We start from the raw sequence: 17986 nt of genomic DNA, 5'->3' as shown, positions 1-17986 counted from the left end.
AAGCATGCTCGTGAGAACCAGTGGGCCCAATTAGGTGGCATCAAACTGAGAGGTAGACGCGGTGATAAAAAGGCAGGTCAAGGCAGTTCAAGGCAGCCGTCGGCACGTAAATGCTAAAAGGTGAGCGGGGGGGTCGCGCAAAGCGCAACCGGCGCACTCACCGGTGAACGCCGTTGTTGCACATGACCACGTGGGCGGCCCCCAGGCGCGAGCACAACTCCGACGCCACCGTCAGCAGGCCCACCCCTGATGCGCCGCAGGCGGTGTACTGGCAGGCGGCCGTGCGGCGGCTGCGGATGAAGCTCTCCAGCAGACGGTAGAGCTCGTCCACAGCGTTCAGCGGACGCATCAGCTGCGAACAACAACACCTGTGAGAACTCGCGGTCAACTCAAGCAGTTTGGCAAAACAATTATTCTAAATAAAGAGATATACTGCCCCCCAGTGGCCAAGGCGGGCACAACAGAAAGAGCAGTTCAATGAATTGAATAGGAGCATTTAGTCATGAGCCACAAAAAGTTTTAAATAATATTATAGTGTGCTATTTTCCTTTAACAGATTAGTTTGCACATTTTTGGTTGTTTTTTTTATTTAAAAAAATTTTTTTTAAAATTTGCCAATTTCTTCCACGGATCGGCACCAATAAAAAAAAAAAACAATCACATTAAAAGTCATTCTATTTGTCAGTTGTGATGCTACTTCCTGGTTTGGATGGGCAACGGCAATAACATTTTCATGCTTGACAGAGGTTTGAGCTTCTTACCTTATCTATAAGGGCAGCTTTGGGTGCAGAACTGGGCGGCATGTTGGACTGATCCATGTAGAAAGCCCTATGGGGGGGAAATAGGGTGGATGGGAGGTGGCCAACAATTTCCATATGGACTTAATGAAGCGAGGCAACTCATCAAACAAAAGTGGTTCTTTAAAAACCTTGCATGCCATCAGCTTTTCTGGAAATCAGTAAACCACCTGCTTATTATTATCATCACAGACGCCATCCATTTTCATTCACACCCCTCCACCGGGGGCAGCAGCGAGCCGGCAGCAACTTTGGGACGCAAACTCAGCAGTGTGGGACTCCATTAAATGTCTGTAATCCACTAGCGGGCTAAAAATAGCAACACTACACTATATTAAAAAGGGTATAATAGAATCACAAAGGCTTTTACTTAAAAGAGGGAGGCAGCAATAATGATGTGTGGTGCGCATTCACGCAGACATAAAAGAGATGTGACAAGGCAGGAGAGGACTGCAGAAAGTATCAGGCGTCTAAATCTAAACGAGACATTAATCGGGGTGTGGTGTTAATTAGAGAAGGAGTCTAGGCATTTTATTGGGCAGATTTATTTTTCCATACAAATAAATATATTGCAGCTGACAATCACCCCAAAAATGCAGGCATCTAACATTCGAGTATATGCGTGCCATTTATATAGTATTCTCTATGTACAATAGCCACAATATTAGGCACACCTTAAGGCCAGAGAGTGCAGCTGCTGGCTCGCGCCCCATAAATCTGTTTCCCAAGCGGCCGGTGGGAGAAGCCGGCCAGGGGCGGGATAACGGCCCGTGTAATTGCTTCAAGACGGTCTCGCCGCTCAAACCAAGAATGACGAGAGCGCGTCTTCGATCGGCGCACTTAAATCAAGACGACGGCCGCGACAGCTGAACGGTCGGCGTGAGGGTTAACGGGCACGCTAATGTACATTAGCGATTTGATAGAAGTGCTTTCCTAGTCTGCGCGCGAGCTGGTTTACAAACTCAATTTAAGATTATTACAGGGTCCAACAAATTGAAAAATGGATCTTTAGCAGTACTTTAACTTTAAGTAGTACTAGTAAGAAGAGTACAAAGAAGAGTAGTTTTAGAAGTAGTGGTGGCAGTGGCACCTAATTTGTGCATATTACCATTAGCAACATTAGCATGTTGCGCCCCTAAAACAATCTCACATTAAGATTTGGCATGGTTTTAATCTTAGAAAAGATAACGGAGGGCCTCGGGATTTTTCCTTTCTATGTGAACGACATTAGCGGGCACGCTAATGTACATTAGCGACTTGATAGAAGTGCTTTTCTCATCCGGGATACGTAGTTTGCACGCTAGCTCGGGTCAAAGGTCAAACAAATTGAAAAGTGTATCCTTACCAGTACTTGTAAGAAGACTAGAAGTAGTAGCATTAGAAGTAGTGGTGGCAGGAGCATCTAATTTGTGCATATTACCATTAGCAACATTAGCATGTTGCGTCCCTAAAACAATCTCACATTAAGATTTGGCATGGTTTAATCTTAGAAAAGATAACGGAGGGCCTCGGGATTTTTCCTGACTATGTGAACGACATTAGCGGGCACGCTAATGTACATTAGCGACTTGATAGAAGTGCTTTTCTCATCCGGTATACGTAGTTTGCACGCTAGCTCGGGTCAAAGGTCAAACAAATTGAAAAGTGTATCCTTACCAGTACTTGTAAGAAGACTAGAAGTAGTAGCATTAGAAGTAGTGGTGGCAGTAGCACCTAATTTGTGCATATTACCATTAGCAACATTAGCATGTTGCGCCCCTAAAACAATCTCACATTAAGATTTGGCATGGTTTTAATCTTAGAAAAGATAACGGAGGGCCTCGGGATTTTTCCTTTCTATGTGAACGACATTAGCGGGCACGCTAATGTACATTAGCAACTTGATAGAAGTGCTTTTCTCATCCGGGATACGTAGTTTGCACGCTAGCTCGGGTCAAAGGTCAAACAAATTGAAAAGTGTATCCTTACCAGTACTTGTAAGACTAGAAGTAGTAGCATTAGAAATAGTGGTGGCAGTAGCATCTAATTTGTGCATATTAGCATTAGCAACATTAGCACGCTGAGCCCCTAAAACGAGCTCACATCAGTATTTGGGATGGTTTTAATCCTAGAAGAGATAACAAAGGGCCTCCGGATTTTCCTTTCTATTTGAACAACACGAGCGGTGGACGTGACGGCCATGTCGAGTGGTCGACCCGTGCAATATGTAGCCCTCTTCTCTTGATTCCTTGACACTTGTAACGATCGATGGCGACTGACGCAAGCAGAGGAAAAAATCTGACCTGCTGAAAGCTGCTGTCGATACAACAAGTCTGCAGACGCGTTTCTGGGCTAATTAAAAGAATCCCAGCCAGCTCTCTCTCCCAAAAAAAAAAAAAAAAATCGAAATCATAAAAAGTGTCATGTTAGGTTATGGTTTCGGTTTCAGATTTTTCTAAGTTGTGTTCAGCAGCTTGCGGCGGGGCTCCAAACATAACAACATGCCTGAGGGTCAGTGTGACATCACAGCGCTGCTCTTCATACTGACAGTTGAAAAGCAGCTGGGAATATTTCACTCAACCGACAGCATGTTTCTGATGGGAGTAGCACAGTTGCAGTTTTATTTTGGTAGGCTTCTACTTCCTGTTCTGGTTCCAATTCATGGTTTCATAAAAGTCTGAACATACTGTTGAAAAAAGATTGTTAAGATGAAGACTGCGACATTAGCCGCTAACAAGCTAGCCACCCGCTACACAATACTGCGCAGTGATGTTTGTTTAGCGTTGGTTCCTACTTCCTGTTTAGGATCCAATTCCTGTTGGCTTCATATTAAACTCCCTACTTTTTGTCAGCAAAGATTTGAGGTTTTTAGACGAGTGTGGTGATTTGTGGAAGAGACAAGATTAAGCAGCTATTCAACGCGCATAAATTAATTATATTAGTTGACAGGGACAACATTTAGCACAAATTAAAAGCCGTGTCTGGAAAGTAATTCCGATAAATCCATGTTTTGTCTCGCGCAGGATGTTGCGACTATAAATCCGGCGGATGCTCGACTGCGCGGATGAAGTTACAGCTCTGCTATTAATTATCACACAATCGGCAGCAGATGTCGGCCATGTCGAAAGGCAAGCCGCGCTTCGGATTGATTTCACAGAGCGCGGCTGATTGTTTCTGTTTAAGGGGAACTGACGAATCTTTCTATCCTTGGATGAAGCGTTTGAACATAAGAGGTGAGAGGTATGCTTGGCGTGTCTTTACAGTAGCCACGCTGTACAGTATTATGAAAAATGGATGTCCATACTGCACATGTGAGCAAAACTCATACATTATGGACAATAAATTAAGACAAGCGCGAGTAGCTTTTTGACATGTGAGAGGGAGTGAGAGAGTACGGAAAGAGAGAGAGAGAGAGGGTTGGAAAAATAGAGTGAGAGAGACAGAAGGAGAGAGAGATGGAAAAAGGGAGAGACAAATGGAAAGAGAGCGAGAGAGACATCATCATCATTGCTCTCTCTCTTTTTTTTTAATATATATATTTTTTATGATTTTTTATTTTGTATGTCAAATCGGTAAAATTACCGAAAGAACAATACTGAGCTCTCCAGAAAAGGAAAAAAAAGAAGAAAAAAAGAAAGACATGGAAAAGGGGGAGAGAGAGAGATTGAAAAAGAGAGAGAGAGAAAGATACAGAAAAACGGGGGAGAGCAATGCAGAGCGAGAGCGAGATGAAAAGAGAAAGAGTGAGAAAAAGAGACATGGCAAAAGAGAGCGAGAGACACGGAAAGAGAGAGAGAGACAAATGAGAGCAATAGACAACTAGACACATGTCCACGTCAGCCCAAAGTCAGCTAGCTTAGCGCTAACTATCAATTCAAACCACCATATATGGGCTGTCATAATCCTTTAAGCAGTGGAGAGCAATACTCTCAGGCTAGATATATTCTTTATCCTCTGCAAAAACAACTTGAGTGAGGTCTTGAGATCAAGTCTAACTTGTTCCATGACCATGCTTGTCGAGGCGAGTTAAAAAAATATATATATATATATATTGGTGTTTTAATGTGGAACTGGAATGGATTAATTGCATTTGCATTCATTTCAATGGGGAAAGAAATTCCCAGATGTGCATGTTTTAAATAACTGTCAAGTCAGGGTACCGCCGTAATACGCATGGTCTACCTCAGCCTCTTGTAATACTGCTTGACCTTGTCCAGCGAGGCCACGTTGATGTGAGCCTGGTACTCCTCCACGGACACATTATCTCTGTAGTAGTAACCCTCCATGCTCTCCAGCGCTAGTTCGGGGATGGACGGGCGGCGCCGTTAAAACGTTTGAAGAGTATTAAAGAGCCCTACAAAACAAACTTCCTGGTGTACCTTGCGTGAAGAGCACAGGGTAGATTTTGACGCCGCCGCCGCCTCGAAGGCGGGCAGGCAGCTGAGAGAAGTAAAAACCCTCCAGCTGGAGGAAAACCTTCAGGTGCTGCCTCGTACCCTCCACGTGGTACCACACGGGCATGTCTGAAGACAAGAGGGCATCGGAAATGAGAACGCATTGCTGTTGTTATAATAAAGAAAATAATAATAATTATTAGATGGTTGTATATGTACTGGCCACTCGGGGTTCCCCTTCAAAGTGCTGGAAGTAGAATGTGACTTTCTCCAGGTCCACCAGCGCCACCTGAGTGTCCTCCAGCATGGCCTGCTCATCCGTCTACAAAACAACACGGCAATATGGAAATTTGTAAAATCTTTTGTCATTTCATAATTTTTTTTTCCACGTTTTTAACTCATTCACTGCCATTGACGGCTATAGACGTCATAAATTCATTTGAACTATTTTCTATTAGTTTAACATTTTTTCCCCACTTTTGTTAACAAGAGTATGAAAATCTTGAACTTTTTTTGTACATTTAGAGCAGACATAAAATTTTTGATTAATCGTGAGTTAACTAATGAAGTCATGCGATTAATTACGATAAGAAAAAAAAATTGCCTGACGCCCCTAATTTTTTAAAATCTTTTCTTTTTAATTAATTTTTTTTTTTTAAAGTAAAGATTATTAAAAATTAGGGCCGTTAGGCGATTAGAATTTTTAGTCGTAATTAATCGTATGACTTCACTAGTTAACTCATGATTAATCACAAATTTTATATCTGTTCTAATACAATAAAAACATTCTAGGTTTTCATACTCTTGTTAACAAAAATGGGAAAAATTGTTAAAATTAATTTTTGACGTCTATAGCCGTCAATGGCAGTGAATGAGTAAATTTTTTGTTTCATTCATTTTCTTTTTGTCAAAGACAATCAGCTTAAAAAATGATGACGGGTAGGGAGTACGAGTTTTTGATGGTCAGTCACTCGGCTGCTTCTCACCAGGTTAGGCGAGAGAAGCGATTGGAAGTGGAAGAGCAGCCCCGCACTCGCAATCTGCTCCAGCCATCGTCTGCTGGCCTCCTGAACCTCCTGCAGGTCCTGGGGGTCCTGCTCCGACTCCGGCTCTCTGCCCGCACAGCGGAACTGCATAAATATACAAAAATGCACACAATCAACACTCACTGTGTTATATACTGTATAATGCTTTAAAAACACCTTTTTTTATTATTATACCATTCACTGTTTTTGGCTTTCATCTATTTAGCTCTTTGTTACAGGATTCATTTTTTTCATTTCATTTCCAATTTTTATTTCTTTAAATACAGATAGTTTTCCTTTTCCCTCTTTGTATTCTTTTTTTGCCTGCTTTTCCTTTTATACAAATTATTTTCCAAATTTTCCAATTTGCCCCTTTTTCTCATTTCATTTTTTCAGTATTTTAAACAATTTTTGTTATCTATTATGTCCAATTTTGTAAATTTTCACCACTCGTTCTATTGCACATTAAGTATTTCTCTTTTTGCATTTCCACTTTCATCATTTTTCCTTTTTCCTTTGCAACGTACCTGATTGAGAACAGCCAGCAGGTGCTCGGAAAAGGCGCACACGGCAGCCACCAGCGACTGACAGAAGACCATATCTCGACGTAACTGGATCTCAGAGTCTGGAAGGGAAACGGTAACATGTTAAATTGGACAAAAGTGATGTTGAGAAAATGGAACTACGTGGTCTCTTAAGTTTCATCGAGAAGAACAACAGCAAACACTTTTGATGCAGGGCGATCCTAGTGTCGCCATTTGTGGTGCGTGGGCGTTGTAAATGTAAATAAACATCCAGTTAGGGAGCGTCTGTGTTTTATAGCGCCGTTAGTGCAAAGACTGATGCGGGTTTTAATGCCGCCAGTCGCTTTTATGAGGACTTTTTAATTCACGTGGACTTTTTTTTTAATGCGCCATAAAACCGAATTAAATGTGCTTTCTGGACGCCAAATTGTACATTCTGTCTCTGGTGAGTACTTTTTAGAGTAGCTTTTTTGTTGTTTTCCTGCTTCAGTTTGTTACAATGTGTACGGCGAGCGGACAAACCTGTGTACTGCAGCAGGACTAATAGCAGCCTTGTCTTCACTTCTGTGGACAAATGAACATATAGCGTTAATCAAATATAAGCATAGACGTAGTTCACAAAATAAAAACGCACCCACCCTCTACAAATTTTGCAATGTCTTGCGTGAGCGCCTGGACGCTAGCGGGGAGGTTCCACGGATCTTGCTTGACGTGGAGACGCAATCTCTTGGCGTAGTCCATCTTGGGTTCCATCTCTTGCTGAAATTCTGACACACAAAAAATGGATATACCTGTCGCTAGCCCATTTAGCTTAGCGCGTTTGTTTTTTTCCTGACCTTGGAAGCCTCTCCCGGGTGTGAAGCACTTGGTTTGCTCAAAGGCACGTGCCACTACTGCTCCTCGCAGCATGCTGTTGATGGAGTCCACCTGAAGTGATACAAGAGTTCAGGACGACAACAACAACAACAACAACAAAAACACCATATTTAAAAACTTTTAATGTTTTTTTTTTAATGTTTTTTTTATGCTAGAGCATACAGTAGGTTTTGATGCGGCCTCTCAACTGCACAGAACGATTGAAGAAATTGTAGTTATTACAAAAACGGCCAGCAGGTGGCAGCAGAGCAAAAGAGAACAACCAGGGCCATGTTGAAACTAAGCGGTTTTCCCCACAAATTGAATTCGATTTGTGAATAATGCTGAAAATTATATTCTAATGCTAATTGCTGCAATACGGAAGCAGATAGAAATGTACTTTTTTCCTGATGAAAGGATAGACTAATCTTTCTTTTGGTAGGTTCCATGTTTTTATAGCAATAGAACACAATATTCTGTGGGCCTTGCAAAATCTGTCAAAATACAGTAAAACAGCCGGGAGAGAAGGGCATTGCTTCAATGAAAATGGCTGAGAGTGAATGAGTTAAAGAAAATGCCCCCCCCCCCCCCCATCAGGCCCCTCTTTCTCTCTGTGTGGCATGCATGCACTCATAGATGACAATGAGGCGCTCTAAAGTGGCCATGTAGTCCAGAAGACCGGGTCCACAGCAGCAGTCTCGAGTTTTTTTTTTTAAACTAATTTACTCCCAAAAACGCATAAACATGTTCTATTTTAAATGTCCCAAAGACGTATTTATACGTTTTTTTTAATGTGGCTGGGAGTGAATGAGTTTGAAAATAATAATCTCCTTTCCTTGCCCTTCCGCCCATCTCTACTTGACATGCGTGCACTCATGGCCAACAACGAGGCACTCTAAAGCAGCCCACTGGCGGGAAGATGAATTTTCAGGATGCGTGTATGCTAGCCAGCCAAGTGCAACAATCGCAAATACGCTGGAGGTCCGAAATAACAAAAAACCTTCTCTGCCAGTGTCTTCTCACCTGGCTGAAAAGATGCTCCAGGAAGCTGTGCAGCTTCTTCTGCTTTTCGTGAGACAGCCACACGTTGGACGCCATCTCGTCCCCTGTCATGACATAAGCAAGGTTTCATGTCCGCATCGTTTATGAATTGCGGTTTAACCAGCCTGTACCTGAGTCCATCTCATCGCTATGGACGTAAGAGCTGCAATGGCTGCTGCAGATGCTGGTGAAGGATGCGATGGAGTTCCTGTTACTGTTACAGTCACTGAGATGGGGGAAGAAAAAAAAAAAAGACAAATCCAACATGTCATAGCATAGGACAATTAAATATGTGAAAGTGTGCTACGTGGGCTCCCTCTAGATGTAATGTGAAGGAATGACTGAATATCACAGTGGCTCACAATGTTGCTTACCTGTACGAGTCCCTGTTGCTGATGGTGTCATGGCCCGAGTCCTCCTGCTCGTCTCCCGTCACGTTGAAACACACTTTCTTTCCGTTGCGCTCGCCCTTGTCGCCGTCGCTTTCGGTAGATACGAAACTCTCCGGGTTCTTGGCTTCGGACGCCGTCGGGTACGTGATTGATGATAACAGGCTGAGCCGAGAAATAGAAGAAAGATAAACAGATTCGATATATAGAGATATAAAAGAAAAATCATATGCCATCATTTTATGTAGCATTAAAACATTTATGAATAAATAGGGGAGTAATTCTTCCTCTTCTCCTTTCAGAGACATCCTCATTAGGGTCTCCTCAAACAAAGGCCCTCCACAGCAGAGTGGCATTCCATCACCATGGAGACGCCCTACGAGCCCTGCCATTGGCTAACGTCTAATAAAGACGTGAGAGGATCAAAGTGGTGATTTGAAGCCTTTTCGTGCTCTGCAAGCGCTGTTTACATCAGTCACTGCAGCAAACTCACTCGTGAATATGTCCGCCGTGCGTCTCCATCTCCTTGACGACGGTGTCCAGCTTGTCCAGGAGCTTCTGGTAAGCGTCCAGGGTGAGCAGGTCGTCCTCTCGGAGGAGGAAGCGCAAGCCGTGGCCCTCCGTGCGGCCCAGGCTGTGTCCTGAGGGGGCCGCCATGGAGGTGATGGTGTGCTGGATGTGGACCGTGGGGCTTAGCTTACCTGGAGGATCACAAATGCAAACAACCTCCAAATGAAAAAATGGTACATCTCATCTAAATTCTGATTGTGTCAAGAAAGACTAGTTTTAGGTCGCAGTTCCATTCCCACCACAGAATGAAAATAGGAAGTAGCTTTCGAAGTAACGAAATTAAAGAAAATGACACTTATTTTTACATTTCTTGGTACAGTCCCATCTTCTGATTGTGTAAAGACTAGTTTTAAGCCACAGTTCCCCCAACAAAATGAAAATGGTAGAGTCCTAAGGGTAATTTTTTTCGCATGTTGTACCAGGAAGTAGAACTTGCTAAGTAACGAAATAAAAGAAAATGACACTTTTTTTTCTTTTTACATTTCTTAGAGGGTTTTTTTTAGACACAGTGGAACCTTCACATAGTCAAAAATAAAACAGTCACATCTTCTAAAGACTCATTTTAAGTCGCAGTTGAACCACCCTCCACAAAATCAAAATGGTAGAGTCCTAAGGGTCATTTTTTTCATGTGTTGAACCAGGAAGTAGAGCTCGCTAAGTAACAAAATAAAAGAAAATGACACTTTTTTTCCCACATTTCTTAGCGGATTTGTTTTTTTGTGACACAGTGGAACCACCCCATAGTCACTATACTCTGTGAACCAGGAAGTATCTAGCTAGCTAACATACCCCTGTAAAAAACAAGCATTTGTTAGCTTAGAAGTAGCTAGCTAGCTAGGTAACGTACCAATGGACAAATGTAAAACATAATGAAATCAAAAATGTAGCGTTCTACAAATTTTTCACATTTAGTTAGTGGAATTTATTTTCATTTGTCATTTCATTCTTAACTCTTTGACTGCCAGACGTTTTCAGAAAAGGGATGCCGTGGGTGCCAGCCGATTTAAGCATTTTTGACTGATCTTTCAAGGGCCACAGAAAATGATGTGTTTGGACTATGGAAACACACATACTACCAAATGAAAGATTGGACTCTCATCTTTCATCAGAAAAAAAAGTTTGTTTCTACCTTATTCCGTTTTTCAGTAATCAACAATAGAAAATGGTTAGTTTCACCTCTGTTTTGAAAAGACGTCTTTTAACGTCTTTGGCACTCCTCCATAGGATTTTACTAAACGTTATTTAACGTTTTTGGCAGTCAAAGAGTTAATGGAGTCCTTTTAGCCTCACCCTGCTCAGCAGTGTAGCGTCCGCCTTTCTCCGCTGCATTTTTCCGATTGTCCAGCTGCACTCCAAAGGAGCTGCCCAGGGAGGTGGTGGTCTTGGGGTAGGACACCTCCATGGTGTTGACGTGACAGTTGGTGGGGCAGAAGTCGCTGCTGTGCAGTGGGGACACCTTGCCCTTGGCCTGCTTGAACGTAGGCCAGGCTCTGTTCTTCAGCACTCGGGAAAACTGCAAAGAAATCAAGCGTTTGCAGCACATTAAAGCTCGGCGGAAGTAATTCATGATTATTAATCAATGAAAAAAAAGCTTTTCATCTCGTATGAGTCACAAGATCGATGACAGGCATGCCAGAATAATTATTCATTATTGTTCTCACACACAGATGAAAACACTCCAGACACCCACAATGCTGTCACTTTGAGGGAATTGAAATGAAAACAATGGAAATAATTTAGTTTGTGGCAGTGTTTTTGTTGCTGTTGTTTTTTTTGTTTTGTTTTATACCCCCAATGTGGTTGTAATTGTCCTTTGTATTTCATTTATGTTTGTAGTTGAATTTGCACTTAAAATGTCCAGCACAATGATGGAAACAATACATTATACATGTTCAACAAAATATAGCGCTTGGGTGGCGTGATATGGATCAGTGATGTGATCCAGATGGACAACGTGAGGACCACAAGTGGAGGGGACTATTGCAGACCTTCCCTTGTGTCCTTCCCACTTGTGTCATTTCCTTCCCTACTCCCGCTAATGACATTCCTAGGCCCCTCCCCAAGTCCCCCCTTTCCTTTTTTTTTTTTTTGAGAAGGAATGTGACATCTCACATAAAAGAGGCCTGCTTGTGGCTGTGCTATTTATAAAATGACTGGTAATTAATACAAGACTAGCTTTAACTCTTTTATGAGTTCTTTTCATACCTACAGACAGAAAAAAGGGCTATGCTATGTTATATGAACAAAAAAAAAAAAGGGATTTATTTTTATTTTTAGCTAATACAGTATATGTGTGATTGAGATCTTTTTCTTTTTTTTTTATCTAATGGTTTGCTTAATTTTCTACTACCGGTATTTTGTATCATATTTGAGCTTTTTTCCTAATATTTCTCAAAATAGTATTTTTCATTCAAATTGCTTTTTTTGGTCAGAATTTTATATCCATCCATCCAACGTGATAAAAAAAAAAAACCTCAAACATTTGTATTTTTTACATTTATTTTAGTCTTATTGTTTATCTAATGAATATAAATAATAATTTTAGTTGTTTTTATATTATATTTTTTCCTCAAAATTCTACTATTTTTTGTACAATTTCTAGTAGCCTACTTTATTTTTTAGTATAGTTTTGAAACTTGCTAATATTTTTCAACTTTTCGATTTGTTTACAAAATTTTTGCTAAAACTTTGTATTTTTCTTGCAATAAGTTTTATCAAATATTTTTGGGTCAGTTTTTTTTTTTTTTTAAGATATTTTTGAATTTTTCCCCCCATAAATTTGTATATTTTTTGGCTAATATGTTTGTATTTACATATATATTTTTGACCTACTAAAAATGTTTTCTAATGAAAAAAATAACTAAAATAAATAAAAACAATAATACAAATGCCTAATATTTTTTTGTTGTATATTAAATTATAATTTTTTCTGAAGCCACAATAGAGAGGTAACAGTGAGTAAATTGTGTCAATAACTAGACAGGGAACATTTCTTGACTGCTCACTGCTCACAATCTGTCACATACATAATCGTATTCACCTTTCTGTAGTTGGTAATGCGCCGGTTGATGTGCTCCACCCTCTCGGTGCACATGGCATCAAAGCGCACCTGCAGCTCCTCTGAGATGACGTCACAGCCGGCCGTCAACCTACCGCACATCTGCACCAGCATGTCGTCATTATGCGCCAGAGCTTCCAGGATCTACACAGACGGATGTTGAAGGGCGTAGATGGCTTTAAAACTTTAGGAAAGGCTGCTTTGAAAGTATCCAAAAAGCTTTTTTTTTTTTTTTGAAGGGTTCGCTGTTAAATGAAAGGAAAACCTTGGCAGTGAGGCAGAAGAAGCCTTTGGGCTCCAGCATCTTCTCCAGAACGTGACACTTGATGCCAGCCGTGCTGTCGTAGTCGTACACCACGCCGTACTCCAGGTTCACGTTGTCCACCGTGAGGCTCACGTGGTCCTTCTTGCCGTCGATGATGGCGATGGTGTTAAACTTGTCCATCACCTCTGGGACAAACCAACACAGACTACATCAGGGCTAAACAATATGTTGTTAAGATCGCGCATGCGTCAATCAAGTCTACCGGAAGCGATGTGCTTTGTCTTTCAGAATAAAAGCATAAAACAGGAAGTGCTATGTTAACTGTGCAAATGTTGCTAACTTCATAGCATTTTTCTGGAGTATAAATACAGTTCGTGTGCGGTCACCTTCAACCTTGCACTCAAAGCCGTCGCCGTTCTCATCCGGGGTGGCCTTGTGGTTGCTCCTCTGGTCGTCCTCGTGGGCGCTCTCGCTGTTGTTGTACACCCACTTGATTGTATCTTGCTGCATTGGTCATGGAGAGAAACATTTATTCATTTCTAAAGACCACACGTGTGTTTGCTCTCAGTCGTACTGCCGTTCTGTGGCTCAAATAGGCAATATACGGACAAAAGTCTTGGGACACAAGGGGCTCATCATGTCCATTATGGGTTGGACATTTTACAAATTTAAATTCCAATTCCATAAAAAAAAAATATATATATATTTTATCTTGCCAATGTTATTTTACCATCCGGTGTCCCTTGTGGTCACATTGTACAGTGCATCTCCATGTGTGCTGTCCCGGCATACAAAGGCAAAGAAATCCTCACACACGTGTGCAAACAAAAACTCTTGGCATTTGGTTTTGGACCGCAGCGACCAATCTCATCACATCGCTCTGGTGGCGCGTCTGTCTCGTCTGCCCACACCCAAAACCTCAGCGTGGCTTTCTGGCCAACATTGACATGCTTCGCTCTGTGCCCGTTGCTATGCGGTCTCGCGGTGCACGACTACAAGTCAAACGCACTCAAACAGGGCGGTCCCCATATGTCTCGATTTAATATGCGCCATATGTATAGTGTTTCAATAATCCCACTGAGAACAAGCAAAGCAAATGGAGGACCAAAACTGACAAAATTAAAAATAAATAAATTACTAAATAAATAGATAAATGACTAAAAGTTAAAATAAAAACGGATATATATATATATATATATATATATATATATATACACATATAAATAAATAAATAATAAATTAAATAAATAAATACCAAAATAAAAAATGATATTCAAAAAATAAAAATAAATCCAAAAATAAATGTATAAATATCAACCAATAAATGAAAACGCTCTGCTCTCACATTTATTTATTTCATGCTGCAGATGCCCTATGTTCGCCGAGACACTCACTCAACCAATAAAAGACAGTTTGCAACGGCGGAGTCCAACCCAAGACACGCTTAGGACCGCCCCCTCATTTGAATAACATTTCATCCTGGCAGAGCATCCGCAGCATGAAATATAATAAATGTGAGAACAGAGCGTTTTTTTCTATTTATATATTTGTTTTTATATTTATTTTTTGAATCTCATTTTCTATTTTTGTATATATTTTTACTTTTATTTATTTATGGATATATATATATATATATATATATATATATATATATATATATATATATATATATATATATATATATATATTTTAGGTTTGTTTCCATTTATTTATTTATTTTAATTTATTTATTTTAATTATATTTTTTATATCCGTTTTTATTAGTCATTTATTCATTTTTCATGTTGGCAGTTTTGGTCGTCCATATGTTAACACATTTCAACGCTTACCATTATTTCTGCAGCGTGTTGCATCATTATGGTAAGGACTACATTTTGTGATGTACCGTTCAGTCATGGTTACCTGCGAAGGTCGCCTGTACTTCCGGCACGCCGTCACGTGAGCGATGACGCTGGCGTGGCTCTCCTTGCTCACGTTGATGCCGTTCACCTTGATGATGCACTGGCCCGGGTGCAGCCCGGCCATGGCCGCCACCGTGCCTGGCAGGAGGAGAGGAAGAGATGGTCAACAGGTGCGTTAGGAAACAAATAAGTGTTCCACATCCTGTGCGTGACATTATAATGAGAGAGGATGGAGAGGAGGGAAGTTGTTCATCTGGAGGGATGTGAGTCACAACTATTTTGTGTCATGCAGTGTAGCGTCATAAAGTGGCCAACATTTTTTTTATCATGGCTTGTTGTTTTACGTACCAACCTCGATAACATAGCTGCAGCCTTCCTAACATGCTGCGTTAGATTAGAGGAGCACAACATTGCAGATTACACAAGAAGTCGCACAACACGTGTGCAGCATGAGGCGCACAAACACACAACAAGGCAACAGCTGCTTCGCAACTGTGCTGTCATAACGCCACGACGCGTCCTTTTACCTCTTCCGACGGCGTGAACTACGGAGGGGCCGAAACCGCGGATCTGGAAGCCCAAACCGTCCACCGAGTCGGGAATCTTTACAGTCCTGGAATTAGAAACAATTGAAATGGAAAATGTGTTTTTAATTATTTTTATACACTAACTCTTTGACTGCCAAAAACGTTAAATAACGTTAAGTAAAATCTATGGAGGAGTGCCAAAGACGTTAAAAGACGTTTGTTTCAAAACAGAGGTGAAACTAACCATTTTCTATTGTGGATTACTGAAAAACGGAATAAGGTAGAAACAAACTTTTTTTTTCTGATGAAAGATGAGAGTCCAATCTTTTTTTGGTAGTATGTGTGTTTCCATAGTCCAAACACATAATTTTCTATGGACCTTGAAAGATCAGTCAAAATGCTTAAAATCGGCTGGCACCCACGGCATCCCTTTTCTGAAAACGTCTGGCAGTCAAAGAGTTAAGACAAAGCAAAAAAAATAAAATAAATAATAATAATAATACAAAAATTATAATGATACAAAATTTAAAAAAGCAAAATAACGGCGACATACTCTCTAGGCTTGGTGCTGACCAGGACCCGAAGCGGCCCTTTGCTGTGAAAACAATGCCTGAGAAGAAACTCCACCTCCGAGAAAGGCCTGAGGAACACCAGATCTCCATTGATGGCAAACAACTTCTTCCCCACCTCCAGACCGGCCATCTTAGATGCACACACAGCCGCCATGTTGAGTTTGAACATTACAAACTGGCATTATTTGTGCACTCACCTCAGCAGGAGAACCCTTCTCCACCGACTTGATGATGGGTAGCCTGTTCCTCTCCTCCAGGGTGAATCCATAGCCTCCGTCGCTGGGTCTTATCTGAGGGAGCAAAACGCTCGGTCGCTCAGTGTCATTAGGCCTCGAACCAACAAAGCCAAACGGCGGGGAGTCAGGAAGCGCTCACCAAGAGACACTTGGAGATGACGTTCTCCACTATTTTCAGGTCATGCTTCAGCGGCTTGTGTTTGGTGTTGGAGCCCTCCATCTCCTCGTCGGCGAAGAAGCGAAACAGCAATGGCTCGTCCTTGAATTCGCTCTTCTCCAGCACTGAAGAAAGCACGATGCTACATGCTAAATGCTAACACCGGGACGCTAATATTCAGAGAAACTGTAGTACTTACGGAAAAGGCTAACATTTTGCTAATATATGCTATAGGATAAACTTGGGATGCTATTGAAAATAGTTAAGCTAAGGGCTAAGTAGCATCAGCGTGCTAATAATAATGTTCAGAAAAACTGTAGTACTTATGGAAACGGCTAACATTTTGCTAATATATACTATAGGATAAACTTGGGATGCTATTGTAGATACTTAAGATAAGGGCTAAGTAGCATCAGCGTGCTAATAATAATGTTCAGAAAAACTAGTACTTATGGAAATGGCTAACATTTTGCTAATATATGCTATAGGATAAAACTGGGATGCTATTGTAGATAGTTAAGCTAAGGGCTAAGTAGCATCAGCGTGCTAATAATAATGTTCAGAAAAACTGTAGTACTTATGGAAAGGGCTAACATTTTGCTAATATATGCTATAGGATAAAACTGGGATGCTATTGTAAATAGTTAAGCTAAGGGCTTAACTAGCATCAGCGTGCTAATAATAATGTTCAGAAAAACTGTAGTACTTATGGAAACGGCTAATATTTTGCTAATATATGCTATAGGATAAAACTGGGATGCTATTGTAGATAGTTAAGCTAAGTGCAGATTGAATAGTGCTAAACAGATAATATATTGCTAATGTTACGCTAAGGTAGTACTATAAGCTAACATGATATGCTAACAGTCGTGCTAAAAGCTAAAGAAGTGCTTTATTTACCATGATGCATAAATCCATTGTCACATAGCTCAACTCCCAAAATCAGCGCCTCCTCTCTTGTTCTGCAGTCACCCTGCAAGGAAAACAACAGCAGACATCTTTATCTGGTATTCTGGTACCTTCTAGTTCTGCTAAAAGACTGACCCAAGACCTTTTGAGATTTGTACCTGTGCTATAAGCCAGTCAATAAGCTTGTTGGCCATCACGACCGATTTGTACGTCCTCAAATGGTAATCCTTGTCCCTGGGCATGGATGAAGGGAGCATAGAACTGTAAATATTCGCAACTTAAAGCAAATGTACACAGGAAATGTGATTACATATCTTTTATCATTTTTGAAGTACAACATAAAATCTATTTATAAAGTATAATTATATTTTACTTAATGGCAATATTTTTGAATTAGTTACACACTGTATATTAGTTATATTGATTTATTCATAATTATTGAAAGCAAATGGTAATTTGAACGTTAGGCATAAAACATTTACATACTGTGAAACTGCTATACAAAAAAAAAGAACATGCAAAACATGTTTTTAAATGGTCATTTAGTATGTATATTGCCTACATTATTTCCTTGGTGTTTTTTTGTTTTGTTTTTGACTGCATCCAAAGAGAATATAAAAAATATTTTTTAAATAAAGAAGTATTATTATATCTATCTATTTTATGCGCAGTATACTGAAATTTTACTACATTATTTTTTCCTTTTTATTGTTGTACATTTATTAAAAAAAAAAATAAAAAATCTGTAGTCATTACCTCCTGCTTTTACTTCACTACATAACTAATG

The 17986-nt window shown here is 40.5% G+C and overlaps 1 protein-coding gene across 2 annotated transcripts in view; it reads right to left on the bottom strand.

The window, feature by feature from the left end:
- Positions 1–17986, bottom strand: part of prex2 (phosphatidylinositol-3,4,5-trisphosphate-dependent Rac exchange factor 2) — a 47486-nt gene that overhangs the window by 7848 nt on the left and 21652 nt on the right. Inside the window, exons 14-38 of one of the 2 annotated variants that reach the window (XM_077554129.1) lie at positions 17358–17433; positions 17191–17263; positions 16273–16415; positions 16095–16187; positions 15879–16027; positions 15326–15411; positions 14800–14936; positions 13284–13401; positions 12898–13082; positions 12615–12776; positions 10865–11087; positions 9498–9705; positions 8990–9169; positions 8747–8841; positions 8598–8680; positions 7556–7646; positions 7358–7486; positions 7242–7283; positions 6723–6820; positions 6157–6300; positions 5390–5492; positions 5156–5299; positions 4959–5073; positions 762–828; positions 162–352 (exon numbers count right to left, since the gene is read on the bottom strand). In XM_077554129.1, coding sequence (XP_077410255.1) covers positions 162–352; positions 762–828; positions 4959–5073; positions 5156–5299; positions 5390–5492; positions 6157–6300; positions 6723–6820; positions 7242–7283; positions 7358–7486; positions 7556–7646; positions 8598–8680; positions 8747–8841; positions 8990–9169; positions 9498–9705; positions 10865–11087; positions 12615–12776; positions 12898–13082; positions 13284–13401; positions 14800–14936; positions 15326–15411; positions 15879–16027; positions 16095–16187; positions 16273–16415; positions 17191–17263; positions 17358–17433 — 3135 coding nt within the window. Of the gene's footprint in view, positions 1–161; positions 353–761; positions 829–4958; positions 5074–5155; positions 5300–5389; positions 5493–6156; positions 6301–6722; positions 6821–7241; positions 7284–7357; positions 7487–7555; positions 7647–8597; positions 8681–8746; positions 8842–8989; positions 9407–9497; positions 9706–10864; positions 11088–12614; positions 12777–12897; positions 13083–13283; positions 13402–14799; positions 14937–15325; positions 15412–15878; positions 16028–16094; positions 16188–16272; positions 16416–17190; positions 17264–17357; positions 17434–17986 lie in introns of those variants that run through there. The other variant, XM_077554130.1, reaches the window with a different exon arrangement.

This window comes from Vanacampus margaritifer, chromosome 20, assembly GCF_051991255.1.
Source record: "Vanacampus margaritifer isolate UIUO_Vmar chromosome 20, RoL_Vmar_1.0, whole genome shotgun sequence".
Taxonomy (NCBI): Eukaryota; Metazoa; Chordata; class Actinopteri; order Syngnathiformes; family Syngnathidae; genus Vanacampus; species Vanacampus margaritifer.
This window is presented reverse-complemented; position numbering and strand designations above follow the sequence as displayed.